The 23,882-nt window shown below is 47.3% G+C and overlaps 3 protein-coding genes across 58 annotated transcripts in view; 2 read left to right on the plus strand and 1 right to left on the minus strand.

The window, feature by feature from the left end:
• The window catches only part of PCNT (pericentrin), a 71,262-nt gene extending 69,400 nt beyond the window's left edge, over nt 1–1,862 (minus strand). For all 50 annotated transcript variants that reach the window (XR_015288840.1, XR_015288839.1, XR_015288838.1 and 47 more), the window contains exon 1: nt 1,534–1,862. Coding sequence is in view for 47 of the 50 variants with exons in the window: in XM_086896138.1 (XP_086752264.1) it covers nt 1,534–1,587 (54 nt within the window). In the remaining 3 variants the exon portion in view is untranslated. The remainder of the gene's footprint in view (nt 1–1,533) is intronic.
• Nucleotides 1,863–1,976: 114 nt separating this feature from the next.
• C7H21orf58 (chromosome 7 C21orf58 homolog) lies at nt 1,977–13,365 on the plus strand. 6 transcript variants are annotated; one of them, XM_086896152.1, is made up of 10 exons: nt 5,395–5,480; nt 5,724–5,789; nt 6,490–6,547; nt 7,968–8,035; nt 8,919–9,062; nt 9,503–9,617; nt 11,024–11,163; nt 11,611–11,777; nt 12,761–12,775; nt 12,858–12,944. In XM_086896152.1, the coding sequence occupies exons 2-10, from the start codon at nt 5,730–5,732 to the stop codon at nt 12,904–12,906; spliced, it is 816 nt and encodes a 271-aa protein (XP_086752278.1). In that variant the 5' UTR covers nt 5,395–5,480; nt 5,724–5,729; the 3' UTR covers nt 12,907–12,944. The 6 variants fall into 6 exon arrangements, with proteins under 6 accessions (XP_023786431.1, XP_023786432.1, XP_023786433.1 ...); XM_023930663.1 differs by lacking the exons at nt 5,395–5,480; nt 12,761–12,775 and adding an exon at nt 1,977–2,057 and having other exon boundaries at nt 12,860–12,944; XM_023930664.2 differs by lacking the exons at nt 5,395–5,480; nt 12,761–12,775 and adding an exon at nt 4,435–4,592 and having other exon boundaries at nt 12,860–12,944.
• A 1,065-nt stretch (nt 13,366–14,430) lies between these two features.
• On the plus strand, nt 14,431–23,456 carry KMO (kynurenine 3-monooxygenase). Of its 2 annotated transcripts, XM_023930669.2 has the most exons (15): nt 14,431–14,572; nt 15,711–15,780; nt 16,892–16,989; nt 17,845–17,934; nt 18,133–18,181; nt 18,769–18,856; nt 19,665–19,830; nt 20,325–20,396; nt 21,217–21,338; nt 21,784–21,931; nt 22,314–22,371; nt 22,465–22,547; nt 22,810–22,911; nt 22,996–23,055; nt 23,246–23,456. In XM_023930669.2, exons 1-15 carry the CDS (start codon nt 14,519–14,521, stop codon nt 23,411–23,413), a joined length of 1,428 nt encoding a protein of 475 aa, XP_023786437.2. In that variant the 5' UTR covers nt 14,431–14,518; the 3' UTR covers nt 23,414–23,456. The 2 variants fall into 2 exon arrangements, with proteins under 2 accessions (XP_023786437.2, XP_086752279.1); XM_086896153.1 differs by lacking the exons at nt 16,892–16,989; nt 17,845–17,934 and having other exon boundaries at nt 14,484–14,572.
• Nucleotides 23,457–23,882: the final 426 nt, after the last annotated feature.

Here is a 23,882-nt window from a genome sequence, read left to right on the forward strand (position 1 = left end):
TTTTTTAATGGCAAACAACAATTTTCCAACAGGTGTGAGTTAATAACTTATTCAAGCTAGGTCTGTCACATTTTTCTAATGATAAACAGGTCCTGCACCTGGAATTATGCTAACAGAAGTGTTAACACAGGTTGTGCCACACTAAGGTAAACTGTCAGCCTTAAGAACTCCTGCTCTCAGAGTTCTTTCTCTTGAGCTAATGATACAGCTGTTCTCCAGTACAGGATTGTGTTCTTACAGCACATGACAAGGCTGGGAAGGCAGGCACATGAGAAACTGCTGAGCAGGAACAGGCAGTGTGGAATCCATGGCAGCATCAGGGAGGGCCAGGCCAGGGATGGAGGAGCTGTACTGCCCATCACCAGGCTGCAGCTTCAGCACAGCACCAGCTACAAACTTGCTCCCTTCCAGAAAAGCTCCCTGGTTTCCTTGTACACAGCACTAGCATGAATTAGCTGAAACAGAAACACAGCAGATAGACAGGACAGCTCCAAGCCACCTCTGACCCCACTAGCCAGATATCCAGACAGGTTCCCTGCAGAAAGGGCAGGATCTGGAAAGATCTGATGGGTCCAAACTTCCCACGACCCTGTGCAGCCTCAGCTATCCCTGTCCAGCTATAGCATCCATTCCAGTCCTACTGGAATGCTGAGAACTAGAAAGCCTTATTTAGCAGGGCCTGCCAGAAGGAAAGTATGACAAAACCAGCTCAAAACCCAGCAGAAACGCTAAATTAAAAGGAAAGTAACCAGGTATTTCCAACCAGCTCCTTGAACATTATTAATAAAACAAAGCAGAAGTTTTTATCTAACAGGATTAGAACACAACCAGCATTAAACACATGGTTGTAAGTAATAATTACTTGGAGAATGCTATCTTTATATAGGCTCATCCTGTGAGCTCTACAGAAGTCCTTAAACTACACACAAGTGAAGACTTTTTTAAATGTTCAAAGCTTATGAAGTGTTTTCCACCGGCGTGACTGGAAACCAGCAAACCGAGCCCAGCTCTCTGCTAACCCACCTGCAGACACACAAGCAAGCCAGCGGAATAATAAAATAACACCCGTTCTTTGGGATCCTCAGCTGGAAATGCACTATTCCCACCAACACTGAATCCTAGGCAAAAATGGGATCCTTCCAAAAATCCTTCCCTAGTTAGGAAGGAAAAAGAAGCCAAACAAAGAAAACAGAGCCTGAGGGACGGTATATGCACTGCTGTCAGCTGCTCTGTGCCTACCCCAGGTAATGTTTCAATGCCTGTGTAGCAGGATGGGGGCCCCGCAGGCAGCCTGCACGCACAAACACCTCCGGGCACGACTTTTCCTGCGGAGCCATGGTGCCAGGGAAGCCCCGGCCTCTGTGGACAGTCCCGGGCCGGCAGCAGACCCCGGTCCCGCCGCTGCCCAACCCCACGGAGGGGAGAGACCGGGGGCGATCTGAGGCGAAGCCGCCCCCCGGCCTGCCAGCCCTCTCAGCGCACAGAGACCGGGGCGGGCGCAGCCTCCGCCTAGCGGAGACCCCTTCCCCTCACCTTGGCCCTGCCAGCCTCCAGCTTGCGCCTTCGCGCCTCCTCCTGCGCGTCCATGCGGCGGCCGGGGCGGTTCGCGCCCCCCGCGCCGTCACGGCGGCGGCGGCAGCGAACCCTCGGTCATGGCCGCCCCGGGCCGCCCGCCGCCGCGCCAGCCACACCTCGTGGGGCGGAGCTCTGCGCCCATTGGCCAGAGCTCCTGACGCTCCGCGGCCGTCGACCAATGGCGACAGCGTATCTCAGCCGGGCTCCGCCCACTCCCGCTAAATGGCTGCTGGGATACCCCGGGCAAGCCGGCGCGAGCCCCCGGCCCCGCCCCTTCCGCGGCAGCCACAAATGGGAGAGTCCCGCGCCATTTCAAAAGGGCCGCCGGCCCCGCCCAGCGCGGGAGACAGCCAATGGGAAGCGCGGATGTGAGGGCAGCCAATGGAGGCGCGGCTGACGGCAGCCAATGGAGGCGCGGCTGGCGGCAGCCAATAGGATGAGGGGAAGGGTTGGTGGTTCCCTTCCCGCCTTTTGGCTTGTTTGTAAATCTTGTAGCGAAGGAATAAATTAACGTTCATTGCTTCTGAGTTGCATGATTCTCTTCAGTAATCAGTATGCTATCGTCTATTGCTTATTGGTCTCTCGTTCTTCGTGCTAATTTGGTCGGCATTCTTTGAACCCTCTATCGTCATTTACTCGGAGATGGAGTCTCCGGCTGTCCAGGCCTTAATCCCCTCTGGACTCTTCTGGTTACTCCAACGTCTTGAAGGGCCATAAGATCCCAGATGTCCAATCTTCAACTCCTTTTACTCTGCTTATTAAAGCTACAAAATTGGTGCCTTCTTTGTGTTTAGAAATCATTAAGTTATAAATTTAATATATCTTTTAAATATAAGTATATAAATATAAATTTATAAATAATATTATAAAAATGCAGTCAAATCTGTTAGGGCAGTGTGCTGGATTGGCAAGCATTTAAAAGCATTAAAAAGCCCATTGCAGAGGTTTGTGGGGCGCAGTATTTTTGGCTTTCCTCTTCACAAATGATTTTTTCTCAGGAAGAGTGGAAGTTTCTGTGAGCAAACCACGCTCGTGCTAGATCTGACAGGGAAGAAGATGTGTGCTCGTGTTTTTACAAACAATTCTGAGGGTGAAGGTGAGGGTGTCAAAGCCTTTGAAGTGTCTTCATGTCTCTACTAACTTCAGGCAGCAGGTTGGTTGCAGAGCCCACTCTTGAAACATCCAAGGGTCTGCACAAGGCTGAACTTTTGAACTTTGGGGTAAATAATTTTTTTTTCCTGGTAGTACTGTCATGCTGTCTGATTTCTTAGCCAGGATTCTGAGATTGCCTGCAGTCATTACCAAAAGACAAAGACTGAATTATGGAATGTCTTAGTGAGCACCTCCCAGGATCAGGCAGCCACAACCTTTCTGGGGAAACCGTTCCAGGGCTTCACAGAGAAGAATGTTTTCCTAATACCCAATCTAAACCCGCTCTCTGTCAGTGGGAAGTCATTTCTCCTTGTCCTGCCACTCCAGGCCCCTGTAAATTGTCCCTCTCCATCTTTCTTGTAGGCTCCCTTCAGTCACTGGAAGGCCACAGTTAGGTCACCCTAAAGTTTCTCTTTTCCAGGCTGATCCATCCCAATTCTCTCAGCCTTTCCTCACAGCAGAGTTGCTCCACCCCTCTAATAATTATTATCATAATATCTTTTTAAATTGTCTTTTTGAACTCACAGAAATGAAAATTAAGGATATAAAATATCAGAATCAATAAAAGACATCAAAGAAATGCAATATTGGTACAGACCTCATCAGGTTATCTAATCCTTTTTTGTATCTTAGGAGTCCTACAATGGTTCAACACATTTGATTTTTTAATTTTTCCTAAACAACTTCTGTGAAAGTTTTTTTTGTCTAATAGCTGTTCCATCATTTCCCTTAGTGGCTAATGAAGATTTCTTTCCCCATTTTTATCAGGCTTTCTCTTCCTCACTAAGCGAAATGCCTGTGTTTTTCCAGATGGAACTCCCCCACTCCACCCCGTTCTTTGATTGCATCCTCTCATTTATTAAAAAAAATTTGGCCTGTCCTCTTCTCACCAGCTACTTACTAATTAAACAAAGCCAGTTCTTTAAAGTCCTCCTTAGAACCTTCCTTTTTGTAAATGCATCCTATTTTTTTTTTTTCCTGGACTTACTTTCCTTCTTAAACCACCATGTCTAAAAATAAGCAGTGTCCAAACTCTGACTTCAGCACTGCTAAATAGAGCAGAATAATTATGTCCTGTGAGGTGCATGTAACACACCTGTTATTCCTCTGCAGGATTAAATTTGTCTGGTTTTGCTCTTTTGAATCCTCATTCTCAAGCGTGATCCCTTATTTGGGATTCAGTGTAGCTACAGATCCCTTTCAGCGAGATCTTGTGTGTGGCTGGCACATTTCTGGCACCCCATTAATCAGCAGGTTGTAAGATGTCCCAAGAGTAAGGATCACACTGTAACCAAGGCATCCATAAGTGTGGGAAGAGAGAGATCCTTTAGCAGCTTTGCTGGAAAGCTTTTTGCTTTTTCTGCCTTTTTTATCTTTATTTTTTCCTCCTAGTATTGGATTTTCTCTGGGATACCTGTCGCATCAAGGAAGAATTTCTCATCATTTCCTCTTTAGTAAATTCAGTTGCTTAACACTGGTGCTGTACTTTTAATGGAATGCTTATAGCTGGTTCTTTTTGTCAAACTTACTTGTAACCCTCTATTCATACTGCAAAGAAGGCTCTAGAAATTTAATTTTTAGGGGCACTGTACTAAATCAGTTGATGGTAAAATAATCAGCTCAATATTCACAAACAATCAAAAAGGGGTAGGTTTCTTTCCCAGCACAGAAGCAAACTATAATGATGGATTTTACTGACATTACTAGGCTCATGCTTATGGTTAAGGTAACTAGGAAGCTCCTTGCCAAACACTGTTGCAGCTGCTTGGATGAAGGTCTCAAAGATGTCAGAGAAAAATCCTGTTGGGGTTTTAAAGTACAGAAATGGACTTTAATGAGTTGTTTCCCAGGAGAACTGCTGGCAGGTGAGAGGATTTTCTGTCCTGGCTTGTCGCTTCTGCCATTCACCACAGAGCCCTGCCAGAGGAAGCTGAACCCCAGCTCTGACAGCTGTTTTAGGGATCCCTGCACCTTAGTTTCCCTAATTTCTCCATCTCTGAGCTGCTCCAGCTGCCAGCACTGGCTCTGCTGCAGTTTTGCTGTGACCTCTGAGTGAGGAAGGCGTTGTAACTTATCTCTCCTGGGAGCAGAACTGGCCTTAAAATATGATACTGAGGAGTGTCTGTTACTTGACTTTTTTTCTCTTGCCTTGCTGTTCATTTTATGGATGTCACTGATAAATGTTACCCTGTTTTGATGCTGGTGGGGCTTTGCTGGGAGAGGGAGACACTCTACAGGTTTCTTGGGAGATGGTAGCCAAAAGGATGTTACACCATAACCTCTTTGCTCTTGAACTTTCCCAGGGGTGAGTTCCAGCTATGCTCCTTCATTTTTTTAGTTACTGTGTGGTAATAACTCATGTAAAGGGCTTTGTCAAAAGTGTGCAGACCCCTTATAGTGGAATAAACAGGCACCAGTCAGCAAGATCATAATCTGACCGCTGGCACTGAGCTTGTTTTAAAGAACCATTGGCTTTTATTTCTTGTTTTCTTGTCCACTAATGTGCCAGGCATTTGCCTTACCAAAGGTACACAAGCTTCTGTGCCTGGAGATTAAATTATTTATGTTATGTATTGACATTACAAACTATAGCAACCAGGTTACAGGCACAAAGCTCTGAGCTAATTAGAAGGCTCTAACAACACAGATGCCAGGCTTAGCGATGCTGCCAGGGGAAGGATAGCAACCATTAGGAACAGACAAATAAATATTCAGTCTCAGTTACCTTCCTGTGAGCAACCTGCAGCACAAAAGTATGTTGAGAGAAATGGCAGGAAAAGCTGTGTCTGTGATGTTGTGAACGCCTGTACTCATTTTTACCTGGGAGTGAAACTGAAGCTTTTATCTGCTTGTCTCAATTTCTACTCTTCTTGTATTACTGTCTTTTAATAATGGAATTATTCTGTGAAGACTGTGGAGGGAAAAAAAGTGAGCACTGAAAAACTATCTGCCCCTGTTTAGACTTTTAACATGTTTTTACCTGCCTGCTCTTCCAGGAGATAATGGCAGATCCTTCAGTGGTGGACCACCTGACACGACTGAAACTCAAACTCCTAGAAAAGGTAAGAGAAACTCCTAGAAAAAGTAAGAGTTCTGCAGTGTTTGTTCTGCCTTTTGCTCTTGCATGTTTAAGCATTAACAGTGTATTTTAAAACAGTATGACTCTACTGAGATACACTGAGGAGTGGTAATATTTACTGTTACTTTCTTAACTGACATTGTACAAGTTTACATGGAGCTACAGTAAATAAAATTGACTTTGATTTTATGGGAGATGTCACCAGTTAGCTCAAAGCCAGTTTGAGCTGGGACAGGCAAAGTTTAGGAGTAAATTTTGGGTAAAGAGAGTCTCAGATTGTTTTAAGGCAGTATCATAGCTGTTTTCACATAAGATGTGTTTCCTGGTCACACCTTTGCTGAATCAAAAGTCCAGATCTTGGACTATCAGGCAAGCCCAAACTGGACATTATCAAGTTCTTCATATGATGCAGCTCTCTGCCCTACAAAATAAATTATGTATATGTCTCCTGATTCACCATGCTATTAATTTTAAGGTCTGGAATAGCCTGGGCAGCTGGAAACATGACTATTCATTACTGTAACTAGATTTGTAATGAGACATTTCATACTTTTTTAAGAACCACCATTTTTCTCCACTTCTGCTCTATTTCCTCCATCCCAAGCTCATGCCATAGGCCTCTAAATCCTTGTGAGCTTTTCTGCCTGACTTATAACCAGTCCTGGTTATGGTTCTGCCCACAGAGACTAGAAAATGAACAGGAGAACCTAGAGAAGATGGAGATGTCTCTCCCAGCAGCAAGTAAGAGAAGCATTTGTTCTAATTACAGGCCTATTTTGGAAAGGGCTTGCTTATGTTATCAGGCATGAGTTCCTCAGGAGATGATCCCCTCTCCTCCCTAAGAGCTGTGAGCTAACTGCTTTTTATCTTTTGAATTTCTTCAGCTGTTTTTTTCCTGACCAAGGGAAGTGAACAACCAGCTGAGCACTAACATAAGATGACTTCCTGGCTGCAGGTATCCTCTGCAGCCTCTCCAGCTGGCTGAAGATCTGATGGTGATCCAGTTTGTCCTAGCTCCTACACCTAGGAGTGAGCCCCTGTTGTAGTCCAGCTGTTTGCTTGTCTTTGGTGATTCTGAAAAGGCAGGAGGAGCACTTCATTTCTTTGCATGGCACATGCACTGTTTATATTATTTATGGATTCAAGGCTATACCAGTAAAAGCTCAGTGATATTTCTAAATTGTACTGTGGATTCATCGATCTGATGCACAAATAGCTGGAGTCTTCTAATACTGTGGCCAAAATTTTTTAAAAATCCCCTATAACAATTTACAGTTTCAAAATATGAAATGGTGCTTTCCAGAGCAGACACCAAGCATGCCTCCAAAGTACCTGAAAACACTCTTGCTAATCTTCATTTCAAGAGAGTTCAAAATCAGCCATGTGTGGGATGAACTGAACAGGAAGTTGATTCAGAACAAAATAGAAACAGAAAAGTTGACATTCAAACCGTAGTTTGTTTGAGCTGTTACTACAGCCAGTCATCCTCTGCATGCACAGGGTACATCCAGAAACTTTCAGCCTAAAACCGATTCCTAAACCAGGAGGTTCAAAGGAGGCTTCAGAGAGCAATCTAAAGAGTTTTCTTTAAGAGGTGTTTTACTTTTGTAGAGCTGCTGAGCAGCTGTGACTGCACATGCATAAAGTCATTTTCCATACATGTATTTGGCAAGAAACAGCCTTTTCCTCTTGTGGAAGAACTCAAGCTGTTAAAGCAGGGCAACACAGAGTCCTCAGGCAGGTGAAGAGGGGAGCAGGTGAAGGTTTTTTTTATTGCAAAAACCAGGCCTTTTAGAGCATTTAGGCCTTCACCAGTTAAATAGTTTTAAATCACAACAAGCATAATCCAGCCAATCACCATACACCACGATGTGAGCACACAATGGTTATATAACTTGTTTTTCTGCCTCTAATTCAGCTGAGTCACTTTCCCATAGCCCTTTTCTGCTTAGCCAAAGTAGCAGGCCTGAACCATGGTTTTACATGGGTAACAAGGCCCTTATTTTATTATTATTTATTTATTATTATTATTAAGGCTTTACCTATATGCAACATTAAGCTATCTAATAACACATTTTCCACATTAATATTGTAATACAGGTGCTGTAATAGCTCTGTCTTTGTGATCCTTTGGGAAGATAATGGACTTTTCCTCTTGCAGGGAACAGACCTCAGGACATGCTCCAAAGTGCCCTGAGGCAAAGGAAAGATCTGCTGCAGGAGCTTAGGGTAAGAGCCCTCTCTGGCCAGAAGTAACAGAGCCCAGTGGCCTGTACATCCACTGCTGATGTGGATTCAGTGTTTTACTGTCCTTTAGTTCTGGGGCTGGGCAGGATTTAGTGCTCTGCTGCTTTAGAATATATTATTATTATTATTATTATTATTATTATTGTTGTTGTTGTTGTTGTTATTAATAATAATAAGTGTATATCTATCTATCTATCTAAATAATATTATAATATATATTATATTATATATAATATATATTTATATAGATATAGATATATTTATTTTTATATATCTAAATACAAATATATCTAAATAATATTATAATATATAATATCATATATAATATATATTTTTATATATATAGATAGAGATATAATATATTTTTATATATCTATATCTATATATCTATATCTATATATCTATCTATACACATATATATATATAAAATATGCTTTGGGCCAGCTAATTGGGGAGAGCCTGGGGAGCAGCTTGGCTGCCCTCACTACAGCTCTTGGAGCTTGCACCTGCCTCAGGTACTACAGGGGGATGATTCTGTTTCTCCTGAACTGCTGTTCCATAAACTTTCTATGCCAAAATGCAAAGAAGGGATTTTTAGCGATGCCAAAGTAGAGACAATAGTAATTGTTATTTATTCCTAGTTTGTGGAGGATACCAACTATTACTGAAATGTTTTGCCAGACTTTTGGCAGCTTGTTCTGCACTTTGTTTTTTTCCCCCCAGTCCTTTTTGCTTATGCTTTATACTTACACAGGCACTGCTCTTGATGCACTAAGGGGCTAATCCCATTTAATCCAGAGAGCATAACCATTCTCTCTGCCGTGCTGTGACCAGATTTTCTTCAGGAAAATACTTGACTTTGCAGGAGCAGCACCTTCTGGAAGAGCTTTCACAGCCACCTGCACCAGCTGGGGGACACTGCCATGACCACAGAGCTGCCCTCCCACAAGTCTACCAGATCCCTTTTCCAGCTTCCCAAGTAGAGCCACCAAGGATTATCCAGCAGGCAGTAAGGATTGTCTCCTAGAAAACACCACTAGCACTGTGCCAGTCTGAGCTGACAATCATTTGGGAGCTGCATGGAATTTGCTCAGCCCACAAAAAGGGAAGATATATCTCTTGCTCATTTATGGGATTTTATGGGACCCTTGCTGCCTGCAGCAAAACCTAAGGGGAAATCATCTTACAGATAAGGCCCAAAATTAACAATAGGAATGGTTTACCCTTGGAACAAGATGGCAGAAGGAGTGGCAGAGCTGCCCACACTCCAGCCTGGCCATTCAGCCACTTTCTAATACAATCAGTCTGCTCATGCAGCCCACAACCTCCACAGCTTCTCCACAAGAATCCCAGGGTTTTCCTGAAGCCTAGGCAGATGACAGCTCTTCCCATAGATAGACCAGCTGGCCAAATCCAACCCTGACTTCTCCCCTTTCCTTCCTGTTCCAGATGCCAACTCAGCCTGCCACCATCATCCAGCAGTTGCCCCAGCCATCCCCTCTGGTCACACAGGTTCTGCCAGCCCAGCCCTCTGCAGCCCCCAGCCCTGGGAGCATTAAAGAAGGTAACAAATTCTCCATATAGCAGCCAGCTCCTGTCACTAGGCCTGCAGAGGGGCAGGGCAGGTGGCAGGTGGAAGGGGACATGGGATAGTGGCCAAGCTAGTTAGTGATGTGCTGTTTAATGAGCTGGTGGAGCTTTGGGAGTTGTGCTTCATAAGTGGGATGGGTACCAGTTGTGAAAGGCATTAAGGCAAACTCTTATCACTAAAACTAAAGAAAGAGGAACTACAAACTCAAGGGAAGATTGGGAAAGCAAAACAGCTCAGCTCATGAGTAATCAACTCATGGCACTGAGTAATATTAACAAAGTCAACCCCATGCACTTGGATGATTCCAGAATTAGCAAACAGGCTTTTAATATCTGGTTTTATTCTTTTGTTCCTTCCTAACCGGCTGTTCAATCTCCTCAGGCTTTTATTTGTACTCTGTGTTTGGAAACAAGACAGAGCATCTGAAAGTGTTGTTCTAAATATAGTGCAATGCCAATAAAAGAGTTTGTTTCTAAACATAGATGGGTGCTACTGTGAAGTAATACATGAACTAAAACCTGGGACAATTTCCCTGTCTCAGCCTTCAGCCAAAGGTTCATCCCACACAGGAATCCTCAGTCATGAAACAGCAGTATTTCTCAGCTCACACTTCATCTAAGTGTCTGGATTTTTGAATCAGAGTTTATTTCCATAACCAAAATAGTCCAAATCCACTCATGACTTCTCTGAAGCTGCTCCATGTAAACTACTTCTTGTATGATCAGAAAAAAGGAAAATGAGAGCTGCCTTCATCGCTTTTTCCCTTCTTTTTTTCCTCACCTGCCCTTTTTCACTTCTCCCAAAGGAAATTAGTTATACTGCACAAGTCCTTTGGATCCCAGAGATCATGTAAGGAGATTTGGTGTGCATGAAATGACAGATTAAGGGTTGGACTTGATGATGTTAAAGGTCTTTTCCAACCTTTACAATTCTATGAAGCTGTGGACTCTCAAGGTGGCAGTGCAATATCACATAAATTTGAGGAAACCTCTCACATGGAAGCAGCGATCTGGGGCTGAAGCAATGGAGAGCACAGTCAGGAGCCTGTCCATGCTGGAGTAAGGGAAAGCTGCATCTCTTCTCCATCCTGCCATCCAGCATAGGTGGGGGTGTGGGCTTGCAGGGCAGGCAACAGACAAGATACTCAGCAGCAGCTTTCTTGTAGAAGGGAGGAGAAACAGGAAAGCTGGTATGAACAATCCCATTCACAAACATTAACTTTGCATTTTCTGGGGAAATATTGCCAATATTCTTCATGTGCCTGCTGCTCTGCCTTTGTTGCAGTGACCAGTCTGTGTGCTGGAGGGCACTCCTTGCCATGAGGCCTCTGCTGCTCGGCAGCTGTGGATAAAGCTCTTACTCTGCTTTTCTCTTCCCAGATATGGTGGAGATGATGCTGATCCAGAATGCTCAGATGCACCAGATCATGATGCAAAACATGATGCTGAAGGCTCTGCCACCAACGGTGCTCACACAGCTTGGGGGGGCCAGCTCTGCCCTGCCCCAGCACACGCAGCAGGTAACAATCCCCCAGCCTGAAGGGCATCCTTGCCCACACCAGGCAATGGCTCATCTCCCTGAGTGGGAACAAGGCCTGGACACAGCACACAAAGGGCTGGGAGAGCCAGGGGACTGTGGAGGACACTGAACCTTAGGAAAGATGACAGAGGAAGAGCATGCCCTGATGCCCACCTTCCTCTCCAGGCCATCCTGTCATTCTGCATTTCCCTGACATTGACTAATGGAGTAAATTGGAGGGAGCGGGGTCTGAATATCAGGTGAAATCTGAAGTCACCAAATGTTCTTGGACCTTCTTTACTGGAACCTGCAGACTCTTCTCCAGACACATCCCAAAGGCCTTCCTTTCCCAAGGGGTGGCTGAGTGGAACCCTGACCCCTCAGCTAGGGACCCCCCCTCCGTGGGGACACAGGTTTCTGCAGCCACCCTTTGTCTCTCTCCACCAAGGACCTGCAGCTCGCTGCTCCCCTGGCCATGAAAGCAGACAGGCCCAAGCCACCTGTGGTGCACCACCACCACCATTACCCTCCCACAGAGGTGTTCCCAGTGACCCCCAGAGGTTTCCTGTCCACATCCCCAGCCCAGCACTGGACTGCAAGCTCTGCCCAGCCTATGTAAGTAAGCAGGCAGCTGTGAAGTGCACTTCACAGTTTCTCCCTGCCCAGGTGGGGTGGCAAGGCAGATTGTGAAATAAACGTGGGGATCTGACAAGGATGAAGATCACACAGATCCCCCCACCCTGCCATGCTGCATTGCTTTGCTCTGCAGGGCCTTTTGGCTCTCCCTGTACACCCAGCAGTCATCTGCTAAATAAGGCAGGAGGTGGGGGAAGTGTTTTATGCTTGGGCTAAGGTTCCCAGCAGGATTTATGTTCTTAAAGCACTGCTGGGACATTTGCTAATCAGAATTTCCCGGGGAAATAAAAACCCAAACCACCAGCTAAGAAAAATGGTACAAAGGGAGGGGAGTATCAGAAATACTGATTTTTCTGATCATTTGCCATAAGCTTGTGCTTGCAGTTGAAGGGGGTGGGTTTCAAGTGCAGAAATGGATGAGCTTTTTCCCAGCATGCTCCCAGATCCATGGAGCCCTTGAGCCCTGTGCAGAGGTCACAGCCAGCTCCTCCAGGGGCTCACTTGCTTTGTGCCTTCATCTGAGCTTGTCCTGCCTGGCTTCATAGGTGCTTGGAAGTTCTTGTATGCCAAGGCTGGTAAAGAAGTGCACCCTGCTAGAGCATGGAAGGGAGGGTGACATGGGGACACACTGTGGGAGCTCAACTTTTATTTCTGTGCCATCGCTCTTTCAGAGCCTTAGTGGACAGGAGAACAGGATGGAGGCAGCTGCAGCCTTGGGCACAGATGACCTGCTGGCAGGGGTGTCTGTACAGCCCTCTTTAGCAGAGGATTTGAATTCCTCAACAGATTATTTACCTAATGGGATTATAAGGGATGAACATTTCTACCTATTTCCCCTTGACACGGGTTTGTAATCTGAACCAGTAAAGAACTCCTGGCTCCTGTCAGGATCAGTGCAATTCACTGTTTGAAGAAATCAGGTTTTGTCATGGCTTTTAAACTATGTTCTTCCTCTTCTTCAGCTGCCTTTCCCCACAACCTATGAGACCAAGCACATCTTTTTGCAGCTGAAGCACTACTGGCTCTTACTAAACACAATAACCCCATTTTTCTTGTTGCAGGTGGCCCACATACTGACAGTACAGGATCCTCTGCAAGTGGACCATAGCCTTTCTAAAAACAATAAAGTCCTGATGTTCTTCCTCAGCCATTGACATGTCTTTTTCTTCAGCAACACAAATCGAGCACTTTTACCTCCTTTACTTTTCCCACTAGTTTTCAGAGGGCAGGCTTTAATCCATACCCATGTTATCCTGTTCTTTTTAGTTTTATTTAGAACTTCTTAAAAGGCTCACTCAGAGTTTTTAACAGGCAACACTTTTTTATGCTCTCAGCAGCCTGATTTTGTTTAATATAGAAAGATGAACAATCATTTTGTAGCACTTTCTCGATATCTTCCCACCTTCTGGTTTTAAAGTGGAGAACATCTCTACACCGGGTTTGCCTCATGCAGTTTGTGAGCGAGTCTGATTAAGAAAACCCAGGGACCTAAATTTTGTTTGGAATGAAGAAAACATAGTAACTGGCACTGCTGGAAGCTAAATAGTGTGCTGTGCTCCAAAATAAATTAATGAATAATTTATTTACTGTGTAAAACCTGCCTTGCTCTTTGCCCTCTCTGCTCTGTCATCTCTGAGATTCTTATTGCCCTCTACAACTTCTCACTTTCTACAACTACCTGAAAAGAGGAAATGCCCTCAAGTTATGCCACGGGAGTTTAGATTGAGTATTAGGAAGAAATTCTTAACTGGAAACATTGTCAGACATAGCAAGAGGCTGCCTAGGGAAGCATTTGAGTCCTGCCCCGTTCCTGTGGGTCTTTGATAGCCATGCTGATGTGGCATTTAGGGTCACAGCTTAGTGATGTGCTTGGCAGTGCTGGGTTAACAATTCTCAATGTTCTTAGAGGGCTTTCTCTACCTTAACAACGCTCTGAGCCAAAGCTGCTGGTGCCTGGCAGGTTTAGCAATAAATTCTAGTTGATGATACAAATGTCTGCAGTTTCACTGTCTGCTGTTTAATTATTGTGTGTTGGCCCTAACTGGCTCCTCCCTTTTCAAAGCTTACTGTGAGCAGCATTGGCTCAGCAGAGCATTTCCTCCCAAGGATGGGCATGTGAGATAATGCCTGCAGAGATGTTTCCTCACAGTCTTGTCTAAGTCCTGGAAAGCTTCTGCAGAGCAGACATGGACCTTTTCCTAAGCATCACCCCCCAAAACGCCTGAGCCACACACAGCTTCCTTGGATGAAAGATGTGCTCAAGGATGGGATGAGGCTCCTGGGCAAGTAGTGTGGCTTCCATCCCACCCTCAGGAGAGAGTGTGTGAGGCTCCAGAAGTCACTCCACATTGTCCCACCAATGCCTTTGCAGTTGCATCCCAGCAAAAGCCTGGCCGATGCAAAAGCCTGGCTCCTGCTCTGTGTGTATTCCTTGGAGACTGCAGGATTGCTCTACAGGTTCCAAAAGAGGCCTTTGGATAAAGCCTGACTGAGCTACACCACGTTGCTCTCTCAACACCTCAGCCTCAGCCAGGCTGACTCCTGGACAGTCTCTGGCTGGGAGTTAAACTTTAATATGGATTGGGGGAGAAGAACCCAGGCATGACTCAGCCACCCACAGTCCTTCCCTTCCCCTCCCCACTGGCAAGGGCAGAGGGACTGGGGAGAAGCAGAGGGATCAGAGACTGAGCAGGGATCTGAGAGCCAGGGGCTGACCTAGCATGGAGCCCTGTGACCCACGAGGGAAAAGAGTTGCTATTGTCGGTGGTGGTCTGGTAGGAAATGCCTTTTAGCTGCTGCATGATTGTGTTTGCTGGGGAGCTGGGGCTGTAAAAACACTGCTTGAATGTGGGGGTGAATGCTTTTCTTAAAATCATTCCTCTGTCAGATGATGGGGTGTTGCGAAGGGGTTGATTGAGTTCCTACTGTGGGAGGCTCCTGTCCTTTTCTCGGATGAAGGGGTTTGGGTAGTGGGTGGAGCAGTGGTGCCCAGGTACACACCAAATAAAAGTCCTTGTTTGGGCTGCCAGGTTCCCCAGTCCCTTGGCTGATTTTGGCTGTAATCAAATCTCTAGTGTGAAATACTTTGTAAGAACTGAGAGTGGTAAAAGCCAGGCTGGGAGGAAATGCCTTCCTCTGCCCACTTTTGTTTGGGAATGGTTCTCATCTGCTGCTACTTGCAGAGAGGTGTGACACTAAAGGCCAGGCTGGATGGGGTTCTGAGTAACCTGGTCTAGTGGGAGGTGTCCCTCTCCCCCATGGCAGGGGGTTGTAACAAGATGGTCTTCAGCATCCTTTCCAACCCAAACCATTCTATGAGTCTGTGATTCTGTGACAGCTCGGGGCATTGCAGCACCTACATCTTTCTCTTGACTTTTTGGACATTAGGTCCTTGGAAAAGAGTGATAACAGAAGAGGCTGTAGTTCTGGCAACAATTCATAATGGAAATTAGATTTTAAAATTAATTTAAATTGCAAGCAGGACATATTTGTACTGTTCTCCCTCACTATGTTCCCAAGGGAATGCTGCTGCACTCTGAATTCTAGTGAGGAAGGTAAACAGAGTCCAGAAAGGAGCTGGGAACTTGTCTACACCAGCTCCTGCTGCCTCTGGCTGAAGAGGTGAGCCCTGCTGCACTCAGCTGCTGTGTGTAAACAAGCCTGAGCTTGGTATAAACTTTACAAACATTTTAGACTTTATAAAAAGAGTTTTGATGGGTTGCTTTTGTCTCGGAGACTCTGCAAACACACAGGGCTGCCAGAGGACTTCAGTAAAAAATCTTCCCAGGTTCTTGGTCAAAGGATCTCCCCGTTTATGCTGAGCTGCATCCCCTGATCACTTCTTTCCTTTGATGCATCTCAGTAGTGCCCTCTGAAACACTTCACCCCCCATTCCTGATCCTTTTCTTGCAGGTGGGTGCGTTAAATGCCTGTTTCTTGGCTAGACGAGGTTTCCATGTTGACGTTTATGAAGCCAGAGAAGGTAAGGTCAGCCTGATCATTACTGAGAGCTCCCTGAAACTGCAAGAAAATAACCAAATTTGAGAGTGGCAGTTTGGGGATATTCTTTTCTCTCTCCCCTTTAGCTCCTGTGGTGGGGAGGAGCATTTATTTGAAGTTCATCTTGTGTGGAGGGAACGCACTCTTTATCTACTAAAATGATGCCCTTTTTATATTCTTGGCTTAAACACTGATTCAGATCCTCACCTTTGAAGCCTGTTCTCTGCAGGAAGCATTATAGTACAGTGCTGGGCCAGAAGGAGAGATGGAGCCTCCAGGTCCACAAGGCACCACAAAAGAGAAATTAGGATTTAGAGCTAAAGGCAGAGAAATTGTTCATCTTCAGTATCTGTCAGCTGGCAGACAAAAAAAAAACCCTTGGTAGAGGTGGCAAACTGAATGGCAGGTGGGAATGATACCATGGGAAGAGAAATGACTCAAGTGTGCAGTGAAGGGGAGGAGGAGCCATGCCTGACACTGCAGTAACTCTCCCTGCCCTGACAGACAGCAGAACAGGCAGTTCTGCTGCATGGCTTACAGCTGACACAAGTCCCACAGCTTCAAAAAGCCTCTGGTTGCTCTCACCTGCCTTCTGAGTTGGATGGATCCTACTGTGCTAGTCCATTTGTCCCATTGCTTACAGCGATACCCATGTTGGGATGAGGAGGCTCTGTCCCATACACTGGCCAGACAGCCCAGGAAGTCTAAAGGAGACAACTCAGAGGAGGAACAGGCCAGTTCCCAGACATTTCCATCTGATCTGGCATGGAGAAGGTGACCTGCCAACATCACAAAAAGCATCAGTCTGTGGACCTCCGCAGAACCTGGCAGGCATTCATTGCTCAGCCTTCTCCATTTAGAGGGGAAATGGCTCTTAATGTTAATGGACCCTCTGGCAGGTGGGGCGCTGTCAGAGTCCAGCATTCCCTTTGCAGCACTTGGCTGCAGCTGCTTCTGCCAGGCTGGAGGTGGCACAGAGGATCCAGGCTAGGCTCCCCCTACCCCACCTGCTGTTGCTGCAGGGGGCTTGGGAGATGTTCCCCTCCCCAGGCTGTGCTGTCATTGCCTCCACAACCAGCTGCTCTCCCCTGCAGATATCCGAGTGGCCGGCTTTGCGCGTGGCAGGAGCATCAACCTGGCCCTGTCTCACAGGGGACGCCAAGCCCTGCGAGCTGTGGGGATGGAGAACCAGGTACTCTGGCACATCTGGTGCTGGTGGGGGTCTCTGTGTCCTCTCCTTTCTTGCCCTGTCCCAGCCAGACCTCTTCCACTGCATGCCTGCAGTCTGGCTCTCCCCTGCTTCACAGCACGTCTGCCAGCAGGACCTTCCCCATGCCAGGCAGCTGGGCTCTGCACCTGGCAGTGGGTGCTTCCCTGGGACACCAAGCACCTTCCTGTGTTTACCTCCCTGCTGTGCTCCCCTCCCTCCTGGAGAAGAGGGCAAACAGGGCAGGAGTAGATGGACTCCCAAAAGAGCTGATGCAATAAAGCAGGATGCAATAAAGGCAGCTGTTTTCCCCACTGACACGTCCAAATTTGTATTTTCCCATAAAACCTTGGTCTTTGGGCTGACCCCTGACATCCATCCACACTGCCTTCTGCCCAGCATGCTGGGCTGGGAGCCCAGCACTCTTCTGCAGGGTACTGGCTACCATTTAACATCCAGCTGTTGGCTGTGGTGGGATCTTCTGGTCTCTGGATCCCTGCAGAGGAGCCCAGGCTTTGACAACACACATCCCAGTCCCAGGATGTAATTTGGCTTTCATCCCCTGCCCTGTCCAGCACTCTGGGATTTTACACGTCCCTTCTATCCAAAAACAATTTCCCTCTGATTTTTATGAGAATGAGCTTGTAAGTAATCTCAGTAAACTGCAGTAAATTGATGTGACAGCCCTGGTTTTCCCTGGTTATTTGGAAATGTGTGAGGAAAGAAACCCCCATTCTTCCCTGAGTGCAGTGCTTGGGTGAGGGGATGATGCTTGGTAACCTGTACTAAAATCCCAGAGTTTTGGCCAGAAGCATGGCTTGTGTTTCCCTGCTGTTTCAGATTGTGGCCAAGGGCATTCCTATGCGGGCAAGGAGGATACACACACCTTCAGGGAAAAAATACTCTATCCCTTATGGGAAGAAGAACCAGGTACTGGAGTTGCTCTGCAGAGCACAAGAGGTCTTTGTTAGCATTTGTGTCTCTGTGTCATGGACAGTGTGGGGCTCATGGATGTGGGAGAGGCTGGAGAGAAGGAGGGAAGGGGATTACTGGGAAGGGAGGGTTTCCTGGCCATACAGAGTGTCCTTCAGCAAAGCTTTCTGAACCCCCTGTTTGTTTGCCTTGCAGTACATTATCTCTGTGGACAGAGCAAACTTAAACAAAGAGCTGCTGACAGGTAGGTTGTAACTTCTGTTTGCAAATTCTTCTAACACACTTTTTGCTGGGAATTTTGGGTTTTCCCCGTGACTAGAAGACTTTGAGCCCCAAGCTCCCTTATCCAGATCTCAGGAAGTGCAAACCTGAACTAGCAGAGGAAAACCTGTGCTGTTCCCCAGCTAAAGAAGAAGAGACCTCCTCAGCCTTGTCAGAGTTTGTGGCATTTTCCATAACCCCTGATTGTACAGAGACAAAGAGAAATTGGAGCTCTGTGGCCAAGTATGTAATCAGACTAGACCAAATTTATGCAAATTCCCCACTGACTGCAGGCACCTCACCCCATCCTGAACTTGAGTGATGGTGGAAAGCTGTCAATGGCTCATGTCATTGTAGGGAAGAAAAAAAACCTTGCAGGATTGCTTGCATTTTTCAAATACTTTAAACCATAGTTGACCAGTCCCAGTGTGCCCTGCCTGCTGGCCCCCACGCAACACAGCAAATTATTTGCTGTAATGGCAAAAATCCCTATAATTTAGGCATCTCTTGGAAATATTTTTTGTGGTCACAGTAAACCCCTCTACATTTTGTTGTTTTTTCTTTTCACAGCTGCTGAGAAGTATTCCAACACTAAACTGTTCTTTGGACACAAGCTCCTCGGGTGCAATGCAGAGCTGGGGACATTATCTATAAAAAGGTAATGTCTGGACAAGCGTGGGATCAAGCATTGTGGTCAGTTAGTTTCTGCTTAATCATTCATGAAACCTCAAACAATTGAGCAATCTCAGTTTTGAAACTACTGTGCAGGCAAAACTTTGTGCCTGTTTTGAAAAGGAGAGACATCAAGACAGCATTCAGGGAGAGACTGAGAAAGGTTTAAGCAACTCACAAACCCCCCCAGCCTGGCAGCAGGCACACATTTCCTGACTTGTGCAGGGGACAAACATACCACTGGGTTCAGAGACAGATTGCTCATCAGGGAGGGTGGATAACTGGTGATTCCCCATCCCTGGAAGTGTTCCAGGCCAGGCTGGATGGAGCTCTGAGCACCCTGGTGTGGTGTCTCTGCCCATGGCAGGGGGTGGGACAGGCTGAGTTTTAAGGTCCCTTCAAACCCAAGCAATTCTGTGGTTCCACGACCTTGTTTCACAGTCTTTTGTGGAAGTTCTGGTCCTACCCCCCATCCTCCTGGCAGGTGCTGTAGGCTCTACAAAACAGCAGTGTTATCCCAAAGGTGCCTCCTGCAATGCTGAGTAGACCTGGCAGAGTTATGCTTTTGATAACCTGCAGGATAATTATTTATCCTAATGCTGTGCTTCCCAGGCAGTGAGAGATGATCTTCCCTAGAAGATTACTAACACATTTTGCAAAAGGCAGGTCCTCTGGGCACAGTGGTGCTGAGCTGGCCCGGAGTTACAGGAGGATTATCCACAGAATCATGGAACGGTTAGGGTGGGAATGGACGCTGAAGATCAGATTGATCCAAGGTACTGTCTTGCTTTCAGATCCGACCAGCAGATCTTGGAACTGACCTATGATCTCATTGTGGGGTGTGATGGAGCCTTCTCAACAGTCAGAAAACAGTTCATGAGGCAAACACGCTTCAACTACAGCCACGAGTACATTCCTCATGGCTACATGGAGCTGACCATCCCTCCCAAGGATGGAGATGTGAGTGTGCCTGTCCCAGGGGCCGCTACAACCTTCACAGGTTGGATATCCCACCCCCTTCTCACTCTGGCTCTGCTAGAACAGCTTTGGAAGAATTCATTTCTCACCTGGGGTTCAGGCAAGGGATTAAACCTTCCCTAAGAGAAGACATAGATCTCTTCCTCTTCCAAAAGTGGGGCCAGTGTTGGTACCTGCATGCAAAAATCCTAGAGTGCCTGTCCTGGAGTGGTGGGATTAATTCTGGCTCTGAGAGGTCCTGGAGGTATGGGAATGTGTCTATGATGACATCAGCAATTGCAAAGCATCAGATTTTTGCCCATATTTCTTTCCCTTGCTCTGTGTCTCCCTGAAGCATCAGGGACCAGAAAGGGGCCCTGTAGTTGTTGTGTCTTCCCATAGGAATTGTTGTGCTGTGTGGAGGGAAGCCAGAGCCTGGGCTGGGGAAGCTGAGCAGGGCAGGTCAAGGATACAAGGCAATTTTCTTTCTCTTTCAGTTTGCCATGGAACCAAACTACCTCCATATCTGGCCGAGAAACACCTTCATGATGATTGCACTGCCCAACATGGTGCTAACCCAGGGCCATGTTCTCTTGGGGCACAGGAGGGGGTTGGTGGGGACGAACAGCTGTGGTGGCAGGGATTGGGAGGGTCAGGAGTCATGGGATAACCAAAACACAGGATCAATTAGATTGGAAAAGACCTCTGAAATCACAGAGTCCAACCTATGACCCAATACCACCTTGTCAACCAGATCATGGCACTGAGTGCCATGTCTTTCCTTAAAAACCTGCTGGGACACTGACTCCACCATCTCCCTGGGCAGCCTGTTCCAATGTCTAATCACCCTTTCTGTGAAGAAATTCTTCCTAAAATCCAGTCTAAAACTCCCCTCGTGCAGCTTAAGACTGCCTTCTCTTGTCTTGTCCCTTGTTACATGGGGGCAGAGCCCGACCCCCACCTGGCTCCATCCCCCTGTCAGAGTGTTGTGGAGAGTGATATGGTCTCCACTGAGCCCCCTTTTATCCAGGCTAAGTACCCCCAGCTCCCTCAGCTGCTCCTCACAGGATTTGTGCTCCAGACCCGCACAAAACAGCACTCTGCAGCTGGATGTTTGTTATAAACTACATACCAGCAGCATCAGGACAGTGTGGCAGGCTCATGCCCACTGTTTCTGCCTCCCCTGTTCCTGCCCAGCATGAGAAAGGGGGTGGCCAGACATTCGTCCCTTGCTGTGCCAGTGGGTCACAGGGATGGCCAGTGGGTCACAGGGATGGCCAGTGGGTCACAGGGATGGCCAGTGGGTCACAGGGATTGCCAGTGGCTGGGCACTGAGCTGCTGCCTCAGGGTCTCTGGGCTTCTTACTGACCTTTTTTCCTGGCTGGCAGGACAAGTCCTTCACCTGCACACTCTTCATGCCCTTTGAGGAATTTGAGAAGCTCACAACAGGCGAGCAAGTGCTGGCTTTTTTCCAGACCTACTTCCCAGATGCCATTCCCCTCATCGGAGAGTGAGTGTTCCCATCTCCCCTATTCACTCATCAACAGTTATCTGTTATGGGATGGGCTTTTTCTTGGATGATATCAACAGTCTCAGCTGTGTTAGGCAGTTTCCTCTTAGAATGAATTATCCCAGGATTTCATATTAACTGAGAAACTCAGATCTTCTCTGGTATGTCCTTCCTACATTGGCCAACAGCTACTGCAGCTCACAGTGAGAGGATGTCAATAATCAAGTAGTGTGCAGAACTTAAAACCTAAAGACAAAATATCTGGTCCACAGTGGGGAAGTTGACTTCCACATTTTTCCCAGCACAAACAGCCTAGTACACAGGCTTGGGGTTTGCATACCAAAGCTGACAGTGCCTGTGGCCTGGCTTCCTGAGCTTGGATGCAGCATGGCTTGCTCTTCTCTCTTGTGGTTCCACACAACAAAATCTGTTGTTTTACCTGAAGGCAAGAGCTGAAGCACGATTACTTTTTGCTGCCAGCCCAGGCCATGATCTCTGTGAAGTGCTCTTCCTACAACCTCTCCTCCCGGTGCATGCTGATGGGAGATGCCGCGCATGCTGTTGTGCCCTTCTACGGACAGGGCATGAATGCAGTAAGTTCATGGCTGGCCTGTCCCTCTTGGTGGGGATCCCACTCCTTGCACCCACAAATGCCTGGTTTTAGCGTTTAACTCCATAGAGCTCATGGGCTGGCTGTTCCACAGCCTGATGTCCTCTGAAGAGCAGGGGACAGGGTGATGATGCCACCTTCCCATGGAGCAGAAGACTACATGAGAGGGGGGTCCAGGCAGCTGGAAAATCAGCAGCAATCCCCTCAGTTTCTCTCAAAACCCCTGTCAGCAGGGCCTGGAGTAAGACTCCTGCTCTGAAACTGTGGTCAGTGGGACCAAACAGCTACAATAGCTAAGGATCCATGAGAACACTTCTGAATGTATGGGTCCTTTACGCCTATTAACCCCCTAATATTCCTTCCAGGGCTTTGAAGATTGTCTGGTCTTTGATGAATTAATGGACCAGTTCCACAATGACCTTGGTATGTGAGGTGGCTGGGGAACATCCCTCTGCAGCTGAGGGCAGCTGGATACCCTGCAGGAGCTGCCTGTGAACTGTTAGTTTCTTCTCCCAGGTGCCTGCCTCCCTGAGTTCTCCAGACTGAGGGTGCCAGATGACCACGCAATTTCAGATTTAGCCATGTACAATTACGTAGAGGTAGGTGAGAGCCCCACACAGACCTGTGGTTCCGTGGGCCATGCACACAGTAGTGCTCTCAGGATGCATGCAGCAGGCAGGGCCTCTGGCAAATCCCTGGCTGGGCTCTCACCCTGGCAGGCTTTAGCCTCAGAGCTCCTTGGGAATGTCACTGTGGCTGAGGAGGCACTGGTCCCTGCATCACTCTCCTGGGAGAGGTAGCAAAGCACAGGGGAGCTCTGACAAAACCCATCACAAAGGGGTGACTGTTGCTCTGTTGCAGATGCGTGAGCACGTGAATTCAACATGGTTCATTTTCCGGAAGCACGTAGACAACTTTCTCCACGCCCTCATGCCTTCCACCATTGTCCCACTGTACACCATGGTAAGCCAGCCTGTCATTTCCCACTGATGTGAGCTCCTCCTGCCTGGCTTTGGGGTGGTGACATTCTCCTGCAACCCCTGCCAGGTGACCTTCACCAGAATTCGCTACCATGAGGCCCTCCTACGCTGGAAGTGGCAGACAAAGGTTGGTCAAGGGTGGTGCCCATCCTCCCCATGCCATGAGCCTTGGGAGCATCTTGCACACCAGCACTGCCCAGCTTGGGGGGGGGGATGACAGCTCTTTTGGTGGGATACTGCCAGGTGTGATGACTGCTTGGTGTTGCAGGGTAGGGGCCAGCCTCTGATGATGTCGGGGTTTCTCTTTGCACTTGCAGGTAATTAATCGAGGGCTGTTTGTTGTGGGAGCAGCAGGACTGGGTGGCACCTACCTGCTGATGAAGCGTCTGGCACGGAACTCCAGCTTCTGCTTGGAAGACTTGTGGGGCTGGTCCCATTATCTGAAGAATATTGGAAATCTTCCCTTTGGCAAACAAGTGGTTTAAATGTATGGGGAGCTCTTTGTTGTAATAAAAATGAAGGCCCAGACTGTTGGCTCAGCTGGGTGATTTTGTTTCTCTTGGGATGTGGTTTGGCAGCTCCTGCAGCCCCTTGGAAGCAGTTTGGCCTCTCTCCCTTTCCCAGGTGAGAGGAGCCCATCAGGCACAGTGCCCAGAAAGCTTCTCCAGGGTCTCAGGTGTGTAACCCTGGCAGCCTGGTCTCAAGGGATGTCATGTGTAGATCTGGCACTTAGAGATTATGATTTAGTGTTGGAGCTGGCAGTGCTAGGTTAATGGTTAGACAGTCAATGATCTTAGAGTTTTTTTCCAACCTGACTGGTGTGTCCCAGCCTGCAGACTGCTTTGAGCAAAAACAAGCCAACATTTTGAGGGTCCTGAAGCCAAAAATAGCTGCAGTCTGGAAGAGAACTAGGTGGATTATCAGACACACTTTCCTTCTAACCTTGCCCTGGAC

This window comes from Cyanistes caeruleus, chromosome 7 (genome assembly GCF_971803275.1).
Source record: "Cyanistes caeruleus chromosome 7, bCyaCae1.hap1.1, whole genome shotgun sequence".
Taxonomy (NCBI): Eukaryota; Metazoa; Chordata; class Aves; order Passeriformes; family Paridae; genus Cyanistes; species Cyanistes caeruleus.